At 38.1% G+C, this 10,008-nt stretch overlaps 1 protein-coding gene across 1 annotated transcript; it reads left to right on the top strand.

Annotated features, from left to right (window-relative positions):
* The first annotated feature begins 911 nt into the window (after positions 1-911).
* trabd (TraB domain containing) lies at positions 912-9,833 on the top strand. The gene is made up of 10 exons (XM_015046321.1): positions 912-1,004; positions 1,537-1,578; positions 1,812-1,854; positions 3,239-3,405; positions 3,747-3,887; positions 5,707-5,817; positions 6,062-6,201; positions 7,003-7,175; positions 7,617-7,713; positions 7,813-9,833. Exons 1-10 carry the CDS (start codon positions 912-914, stop codon positions 8,000-8,002), a joined length of 1,197 nt encoding a protein of 398 aa, XP_014901807.1. The 3' UTR covers positions 8,003-9,833.
* Positions 9,834-10,008: the final 175 nt, after the last annotated feature.

The following is a 10,008-nucleotide window of genomic DNA, read 5'->3' as shown; positions in this document are numbered from 1 at the left end:
AAGTCTAACAAGAAAAAAATGTAAAAAAAAAAAAAAAAAAAAAAAAAAAGAATACTTTAGTGAGGCACTGTGTGTTGTTAATAAACTATGAGGGGAAACGCTGGTGGCCTATTAAAAACAGGAATCAGCTCAGTTTGATAAATTAAGCTGAACTTGTTGAGGTGATGTGATGTAATGTGAACAAAGTGATCCGCAACACGTTCAACTGTTCCTTTTTGAACGGTTTATTGCAAGAATGAGTAAGCTTTTATGCTGTCTAATACTCTGACACAATCCAAAATTATTTCTGTAAATTAAATCACAAGTAGTTAGAATATATATTTATAATACTTGTAGAAAAATAGCAAGCATACACACTTATGAACGCCCTTTTTCCACAAAAAAAAGTGTCACATGTGCTAGTCACAAACTTTCTTGCACATATGATAACAGGAACTTCAATAAAGGAACTGTAATACTTATTGACACATCAGCATGACATTGTTGCAGAAGGTATCACTATCCGGCATAAAGGGTCTCCAGTATTTATCTATACATGCAAAACTCACTCATTTTCTTGGGGCATTGAAGAGACACACACACTGTGGCTTACAACTTTCCACTTCAGCTCAACATCACACTCCTAAGGCTGCCTCGTGATAATACTCAAGCACACTAAATGCATCCACAAGCACTTTACGACTAGAAGCACTAGTGAGTTAATGACTCTGCTTAAAACTCATGTTCTGTGTTGATTTTCACATTAGCCTCCAGCTGACAAAGAGAGAAACCTCTGACTGTGTGAAAAGCTACTGGACATGCAGAGTCCAGAATTTGACTGTACCTTGTGAAATGTCTTAGTGAAAACACAAATAAAACATTTTCTTTCTAAAAAAAAAAAAAAAAAACTAGCTGTGGTGGCATGTGCCTACATGTACCAGAATGCACCGCGGCTGTCAGTATTAACCAACCGAGTGTTGCTCTGTTACACTAGCAAACAGCAGTGGGGCAGACGCGCTGGCTTTGTAAGTAACATTTTGTTCTGCAACATTTTTGGTGGGTTCCTGATGTCCGATATGACACAGTATCTGCTTATATTGTAAATTTATTTTTGGTTTAAAATACATACAGTACCAATTTTTTTGTCGAATTAGCTAGCTTATGTTAGCCCGAGTTAGCCTTATTCGCAGGGAGCTAGCAAAACCGTGAAGTTTTTTTGTAAGGAAAGTGTTTACATTCGGTACAGCAAAATGTATTTTATAAAAAAAAAACATTCGAAAAAGTATTTTTGATGGGTTTTTTTCTCATAGATTTATCTTCATTTTCATAGCGATGACATCGGAGATCTCTCTATTTGTTTGATTTATTCTTTAAGTGACAGTCACCACTTTTCACAACACATTTTCTGCGTTGTAACTGTTAGCCACCTTTAGCCAAGCCGGTAGTTGTTGTGTTACGTACAGACAAAGCAACGTCAGCAGTCAGTGCGTGTCTAACTGTCAGTGAACGCCTCACTGTTCACATTCTCACTCCTCTTATTCTCCATGTCGCATGCAGTTTTCGTTTTCTCCAAACATGGATAAAGACAACAACTCAGAGGTGAGGAGAAAAAAAAAAAATAAAAAAAATAAAAAAAAAAAATCTTGTGTGAAGACGGATTGAGCGACACTGTTAAGTTTCACGGTGATGTACCATTAGTTCATGTTTAGTTGGAAAATGTTGTCTAGTCTCTAATGATCCGCTAGCCTCAGACAGGAGTTACCTTTTAATCTCGAGCAGAGCTGAACAAGCCATCAGACATTGATGATGCCTTCCTGTTGGTTGTCTCACAGGATGCTTCAGGAGACACACCACCTTGTATAGCACCAGGAATGGGTATGCTTTTGGTTTTTATATCATTGTAAAATTGAAACAAAACAAAAAAATGTTCACAATTGACCCGTGCACTGTTTGACAACTGGCAAATGATCTTGATTGTGTGCTGAATAACGCTTTGTTAGGCAACATTTTATTCAAAAGTTTTAAAGTCGCCTGTATCGGTTCCTCGGTTTATTACAACAAATACTTTTGGTCTGTTACATAATGTTACTTCTTTTTTTTTTTTTTTTTTTTTTAAACCAAACAAAATAATGTAATATTGAGCAATATTTCTGGGTTTCAGATGAGTAATCTGTCCTGTACGGTTGTTCTAACTGTTCTAATAGAGAGAAAAATCAACATTAGTTTCGTGCTTTGAAAGTAGTTGGTCACAAGGGAGTTAATCTTAAAAATTTACTGAAAAAGAGGGGGAAAGTGGATCAACAATCTACAGCTAAAAGCAGGAGGTGCAGAAACTAACAATGCCAGCGTTTGCAGCGCCACTCTAACAGGTAATGATCGCATCATTTAAATCGTATTTCCAGATATTTTATTTGACAGTTACTTAGAAGGACAACCATTCATGTGTAAGGTAAGATATATTATTTTTACGCCCCAGCTTGGTAGTCTCCAGAGTGCTAATGTCGTTAGCAGCTAATTCAGTGCCGAGACAGAAAATATAATGTTTATTCAGCGGGACTTTCATGCTAACCAAACAAAAATAAAAAGCTAAATAACCTACCCAGCCATGCAGTCACAGTGAGCTGTGACTCTTCTCCCCCCACATGATTCGTGTCTGGCTCAACATTAACATACAATTCCAGCATGGATTTGGGTTTACAGAACCTAAATAAATTACTTAACAGGAGATCCAAGCACACAGGCGTCTGTTTCAGCCTATTTTGGGCATTAGCATACTCGTTGTGATCCATTTTGACTTCCGGACCTCCATCTGACGGACCCGTCATCCGGGTCACGTGTCTGCAACCTAGCAATAGGCACTTCTAAAATTATGTGACTATCATAAAAAGTTTTATATTTTTGTCACTCATTTCGAAAAACTGAAACCTGTATGTTGTATAGATTCCTTACACATAGAGTGAAATATTCCAAGCCTCTGTTTATAATTTTGATGATTACAAACAGTGAAAGTTCAGAACTTTGTGTCTGGGAAAAAGTAGAATATTGCATACAATGAATTTATGAGGTATATTTTAAACAAAATTGCCAGGCTTCAGAGAAGTATGTTCATTCAGTACTTTACTAGGTCAGAACTCCATCTTACCTAGTGACTGTCTAAAGTAAAGGTGTTGGTAGGAGTGGTATTGATGTTAGATTTTAACACAACAGTTTTAGTATTTTAATACTGGCTTCATTAACCACCTCTGCTGTCTGCGTTCAGCGGACGGTGAGACTTTGGAGATGCTGTGGCAGTTCCGAGCCCAGCTCCGCCAGGACTCCCCTGAGCTCCCAGAGACGGTGACCCGCCTCACCGCTCCTGACGGGAGCGTCCTGTACTTGGTGGGCACTGCCCATTTCAGCGAGGACAGCAAAAATGATGTGTCGACGGTAAGCTGGACAGGCAAAGACGAGGAATGCAGACTTGGCAGAATGTAAAGTTACTCACACTTTCTCAAAAATGTGTCACTCTATGAAATGGCAGTAAAATAATGTGCGCAATTAACAGAGGCTAAGTGATAATGACTTTCCCTCTTGGTGTCGCTGATAATTGGGTTGGTGAGCTCATTTAGTCAAGTGTCATCTGGTCTTCATTCCTCGTCCCTGAATCTTTCTTTGTTCATTTTACTTATTGGTGTGGTATTTTCCACTTGTCTTTCTTACATTTTGATGTTATTGTGCACCCTGTATCTTATCTATCCCACTCAATGCCCTTTCTGCCCCTCGTCCAGACAATCCGTGCCGTGCAGCCAGACGTGGTGGTGGTGGAGCTTTGCCAGTACAGGGTGTCAATGTTGCGTATGGATGAGAACACGCTGCTGAGGGAAGCCAAAGACATCAACCTGGAGAAGGTTCAGCAAGCCATCAAGCAGGTTAGGCTGTCAGAAAGACCTGATTAAAATCTGGTCTGGAAAAGTGGTGGTGATATAAATACTACAAACTTGTATAGTAAGTTTGTAGTAGAATCAGAACACAGGAGAAGTGGTGGTGTTGTGGTATTTCCATAAAAAGGATTGCTGCATTGGGCTATTATTAATGGAGAATTAAATATCACAGATGAATTAAGCAAATGTGGATTTTATGCGGTGAACAAAAAGCAGTGAATAATTGTGAAGTGAATGGAAAACGATGCATGTTTCTAAAACGTTTTTACGAATAAACATCTAAAAAGTCTGATATGCGTAATGTGGGCATCCGCACTGATACAGTACATTGCACAACCACCTTTCACCAGTTACACCTGCAAGTCTTCTGAGGTATGCTTTTGCCTGCTCTGTGCATCGAGAACCATTTTTCTTTGTAAAATAGGTCATGTTCCATCAGATTAGATGGAGTGGGTTTATAATAATCACTTCTCAAGTCTTGGCGTCCATAATGAGTTGGATTTAGATTTGGACTTTGGAACACTCTAACACGCGAATATGCTATTTAGGTGTATGGAGTTTGTTTAAAATGGTTTTTGTCACAAGTATTTTGCAGCCTCGATCTAGAGCTGCTTTCACACAAATCAGAATTTTTTATTTATTTTTTTCAATAAGCAACCCATATCTGACTTTTTCACGGCAGTCTGAATGGTCTACTTCTGATCTTTTATCTTCCAAAAAAATAAAAAATAAAATAAATCCTATATGTGCCACTTCCATATGTGGAACTGAATCGAGTACATTTAGTTTTATAGTTTTCAAAGAGTCCACAGCCAGAACGGTCATGTCGCATTTTATCTGGTTTTTACGTTACTGATATGAGACGCGTGTCGAAATTCTGCACCAGAAGAAGCCAGATGAGGTAAATCTGGACGTAAACACTGGGGGGAAATTCTAAAAGAAGTTTATAATTATGCCTTCCATTCTTATGATATCCTGGCAATACTGTCGGCTCCCATCGCTCAATAACTTTAAAATCCATAGATGGCGGCATCTGGTGTTACTTCAGGTATAAAGTGGCATGCTGCTGTGGGACAACACAGAAGTCTCATTGGGGTCACATTGAATTAGTAGAATGAACTAACGACCACGCAAAAGAAAAGGCTAAATTGAGCTGAGCATCAAGACCTGCTGTGTGGATATAACTTGTATGTAGTGTTTTAAATTGATGAATTATAATTTCTGATGTCATGCTCCTGCGACAAAATAATAGTATCTGTCTGTTTATCCGTCCAATTAAATATTATATTATTTAAAACAAATTTCAAACTTTAACGTGAGCAATAAAATGTAAAAAATAAATTCTAAGACAAAAAGGAAGCTAATAAGGACATTTTAAGACTGAAGTTTTATCTTTTATGCTTCTTTGTGCTGGTTAAAAGATGAGCTGCAGGGTTTTGAACGTTTTGCACTCGCAAATAGTTCAAAACGGTTGTGTATATGAAGTAATAAAAACGTGGACAACCTTCTCAGGGTCCTTTTTAAAAGACAGAGATGACTTCACTTCAGCAATGAGTCATATTTTGTGGGAAAAAAAGGCTCGAGTTAATGACTGTACTTACCTGTTTACCCAATTTGAGATTGCTGTCTGGAATAACACCCGGATTCCCAGAAGTATTTATTCAAACAAGAACCTCAGCTGCGCAAGCGAGTCAGGATACGATTTGTCAAACCACAACTTCTGACTGCGCTTTAGCTCACCAGCCAGTTTTTGTCTTTATGAAAGGTATTGCAGTTGAAATATTTACTCCGTGTCTCTGTCTCTCAGAATGGGCTCATGTCTGGCCTGATGCAGATTCTCCTGCTCAAAGTTTCTGCTCACATCACGGAGCAGCTGGGAATGGCACCCGGAGGAGAATTTCGAGAGGCTTATATTGAGGCAAGTCACTCAGAAACTTGTGTTGCGCAAATGAGTGTTGTGCCAAATCTTTGCCAAACACAATTTAGTCATTTCTGACTTGGAGGTGTGTCGTCTAGAGCTGCATTTCCTCCTCCTTGTCTCACACAGAGCAGTTACCTTAAACAGGCTTTCATAATAGGCCTGTTGGAAATAGAGGACTAGTTGTTTTAATTATGTACTCTCGATGTATTTTGGTGATCTGAAAGTATTTCTTTCCTCACAGGCGGGACGAGTCCCATTCTGTAAATTTCACCTTGGGGACAGGCCAATCCCAGTGACCTTAAAGAGGACCATAGCTGCTCTCAGTTTATGGCAGAAGGCCCGTCTGGCCTGGGGACTTTGCTTTTTGTCAGATCCAATCAGGTACAAATTCCCCCAATTAACCTTTTTTTTTTTATATATATATATTTTTTTAATCTACAATGAAATTGGATGCTTGGTTGAAAACTGCATTAAACTGCAGCTTAAAAAATGAGCAAAAAATCCTCTATCTTTACTTCGATGATGGATCAACTAGATCCATTGCCATCGTCATGACGATATCTCTCTAGTGGGCAAAAGCTAAATGTTGAGGGAACATTAAATTATGACCTGCTGAATTTGGTGCAAATCACAGGATCGGTTATTAATTAGAAAGATTGCAGTGAACATTTAAGAATCTTTGATATCCATTTGTGTTTAGATGAGAACTTCCAGTAAATCTGTTAGTGTTTTGAAAAAGCCCATGTATGGTGTATTTGATTGAAAGCTCATTACTCAAAGTGCCAATTTAAAGTGATTTTGTTTCTAATGTTAAGCTTCTGATAGTTAGGTTAGCCTCTCCTAGAAGGATAAAATTAAGTAATATTTAAAAGCATGTCTTTCATAATTTGGCTGAGGCATGTTTTGGTCTCCCAATTAAAATGTTTTGAGACAAAACAAGTTTGTGCAAAACATACAAAAAATGAAATAAAAGTTTGTCTCAAAGAAGCAAACTGTAAAACCTTTTAATGAGCGTTTACGGTTTTTCTTTTTCTTCTTTTTTTTTTTTGCTTCAAGTCATTTTCACAAAGTTTATCCACTGTAGAATACCCTCTAAAACATTACATTTGTACTTAAAACACTTTTTTTTTTTTTACTTCATTGTCTCCATCTAAGCGTTACATATTGTGTGTGATGTTTCAGTAAAGAGGACGTAGAGAAGTGTAAGCAGAAGGACCTGCTGGAGCAAACCATGTCTGAGATGATCGGCGAGTTTCCTGCTCTCCATCAAACCATTGTGGCTGAAAGAGATATCTACCTCACATACAAACTCCGCCAGGCAACACGCTGTGTGGAGTCGCCATCTGATGGCCAGAGTGTGTATTGCATGTTTTTCTTCAGTTGCCATTGCAGATATCTGTCTTCATTAATGTATTAAGTGAACTAATCATGTCATGTAATTACATAAACTGAATATATGGAGAGTTTAGGCTCACTCCTCCTTCCAACAGAGCTCCTGCTCAGTCAGATTGGACAACACCACATTTGCAAATTTTCAGAGTTCTCAACTCGGTTAATATCGTTGTTGTACATGTTAAAAATTTGAGATTTTAAAGGGGCAGGATTATGTAAAATAGACAGGAGCTTCATAAAGAGACACACATTTTAAGTCATTAAATTGCAAAGTCAAACTTCTTTTAAGTCATGTTTTTAGAACATTTTATAACACAATCATAATTACTTGATTGTGTTATAAAATGGCACTGTTTCCTTAAGCTGTATAAATACCAAAATGTGACTTTTTTGTTCCCCAATAGAAGTGCCTGCTGTGGTTGTTGGAGTTGTAGGAATGGGTCATGTCCCTGGCATTGAACGAAACTGGGATATGGAGCTCAACGTTCAAGAAATCATGACGTAGGTTTTCTGCCCGGTAACTGAATACTAAAAAAAAAAAAAAAAGTCGTCGCGGGACGAAACAAATATTTTTGTTTCTGCTTTATCTCTCTCCTAAAGTGTCGCACCGCCCTCACAACTCAGCTGGATGCTACGCACTGTTGTGAAGGGCATCTTGATGGGAATGCTGGGATATGCCTGTTATCGAGTCGGAGGAGGTTTAGGTCGAACCCTGCTGACGTTACCAGCAGTCCAGTCTTTGATTGAGACTCTTCGGCACCAGCCGCCTGACCCCGCTGGACCTCTCTAAGCCGTCTTTCACTCAAGATTTGATTTGTTTAAAAAAAAAAAGATGCATTTATCACCGATGGCCTTAAAAGCAGGAGGTGAGGCTGGACGAATGGGTGCACCAGCTCACACCTGGGAACTGATGAGGACCTCTCTGGGGTCAAGAACCTTTCACCTCCTATCGATGTCCCTAACGGCACAGTGGGACTGTACTGCCAAAGAAACCACAACTGTACTCTAATCCTGCATTTCTGGCAATTATATTCTACATAAATTTGCTCCAATTAGAGTAACATTTCCCTGTTGTTTCTGAAATGTATTTACACACGGCTTTATTTTGCTAATGCTCCAAGGAATCAAATTGAATAATTTTCCTGGACATAATAGGACACTCTTTTTTTTTCTTTTTCTTTTTTGTTGTTGTTGAAAGAAGCCATTTTCTGACTACCGGGCAGATTCTTGGTAATTGGTCCAGCACTTTATAAGAGGACGTAACTTGTAGTGTTATTTAAATATAAGCGGATTAGATTAATTTCACTGTGTGTCTGAACTAGAAAGTCGATCATGATTTTTGACAAAATAATGTCAAAAGATATTTGCATGGTGCTCATTCCTCACATTCAGGATTAGCAGAAGAAACTCTGGTGATTGCTCTTTGCTACAAACTTTACAGCCAAGTGCCTCATGTTTCAGCTGGAAGGGCTACTGTGGAATCCGCTTTTTGTTAGCTTCATCTGACGAATGATTAGTGCAATTATCAACAGTTTGAACATCTTACCATTTTGTAATGAGAGGACATGAAGTTTATGATGACTTTGAAATTTTACCCAATTTTACTGCAACATTTTTCGTGGGCTCTCACACTTACATCTTACAGGAACACTGATGCTCAGGAGGCCTCGCGGTGCCTCACAAAACAGTGGGGTGAGAACATTTTATGTTTTGTTTTACCCTTTAATGTGATGGACCTAACCTTTGTGTTAAGTGTACCGTATTTTTAATCAGCTGACAGTCGGTGCGTTAGCTGTCCAAATATATGCATTCTTATTTATTGTGACATTGTGGAACTAGATAGAAATGAAAGTTGCTTTATTTCCCCTCAGAGTAAAGTGGGACCATAATGGTTTGTGCATTTATAAATCTGTTTTATTTGGACTGCTGAACAAAATCTGTAATCTGGAAAATTTAGCCTTACTTTTATCACTGCTGCCTTTGACCCTCTGATTGCCTCCTCTGCTAAAGCCTCCCACCAACACATGTGTATTCATATTATGTTCTGTTACTGCATGTATAACAAAAAAAAGACAACCCTAGATAAAAAAAGGAGGGTGTCAAAGTATAGTACAGTAAGTACTGTCAACATAAATACATGATTTTAAATCTATCGTTGATATCCAGGTAATTTAAGTGACTTCTAAGTATTTTTACTAACTGTAAATCAAAATGAGGGATGTGAAATGAGTTACCGTACATCATTTATTATAACATGTCAATGGGTCCAATGAATTGATGAAGAGTGTAATGTTCATTTATTTTTAAAAAGTAGAATTAAAACCAGTGCCAGCTATTTACCGTCTGAGCTTATTCAGGTAACCAGTCTTCCGAATGATTAAAACATTTTGAAGAAATGCGTTAAAGATTGAAGTTGCCGCAGGTTGTTTTCATATTTGTATCCGAGTACCTTCAACCAAAATATGTAATTTACTGTATGCCTGAGAACTCAAGAAGAGACTATGAATGGCTGTGTTGGTCGTATTAACTGATTAGCCTGCACCCTTTACTTGTTTTGTCACTGTAAACGTATCAAACACTGACTCTTCTATAATAGTAAAAGTAAACTATATTTGCTTTCAGTGCCTGCCTTGTTCTGTGATTGGTATGTGTCTTTACTTTATAGGATAATGACAATCTTTAATATCAAATACATAATAATGAACTAAACTCGGCTTACAATTTGGTGATTTTAGACCTGTGTCTCAAACTTTTCCCATGTGTCTGTTTGTCATGTGTTTTCACCCACTGGTTCTC

The sequence above is a fragment of the Poecilia latipinna genome, unplaced genomic scaffold (assembly GCF_001443285.1).
Source record: "Poecilia latipinna isolate Pla-1442-1.1 unplaced genomic scaffold, P_latipinna-1.0 Scaffold773, whole genome shotgun sequence".
Classification (NCBI taxonomy): domain Eukaryota; kingdom Metazoa; phylum Chordata; class Actinopteri; order Cyprinodontiformes; family Poeciliidae; genus Poecilia; species Poecilia latipinna.
Note: the sequence above shows the minus strand (reverse complement) of the source record. Positions and strands in the feature narration are given on the sequence as shown.

Excerpts from the sequence above, each read along its gene's own strand:
- trabd (XM_015046321.1), top strand. The coding sequence starts at position 912 with ATGTACCAGAATGCACCGCGGCTGTCAGTATTAACCAACCGAGTGTTG. Across the intron at positions 3,888-5,706 it reads TTCAGCAAGCCATCAAGCAG|AATGGGCTCATGTCTGGCCT; the intron begins GTTAGGCTGTCA and ends TCTGTCTCTCAG. Across the intron at positions 7,714-7,812 it reads AACGTTCAAGAAATCATGAC|TGTCGCACCGCCCTCACAAC; the intron begins GTAGGTTTTCTG and ends TCTCTCCTAAAG.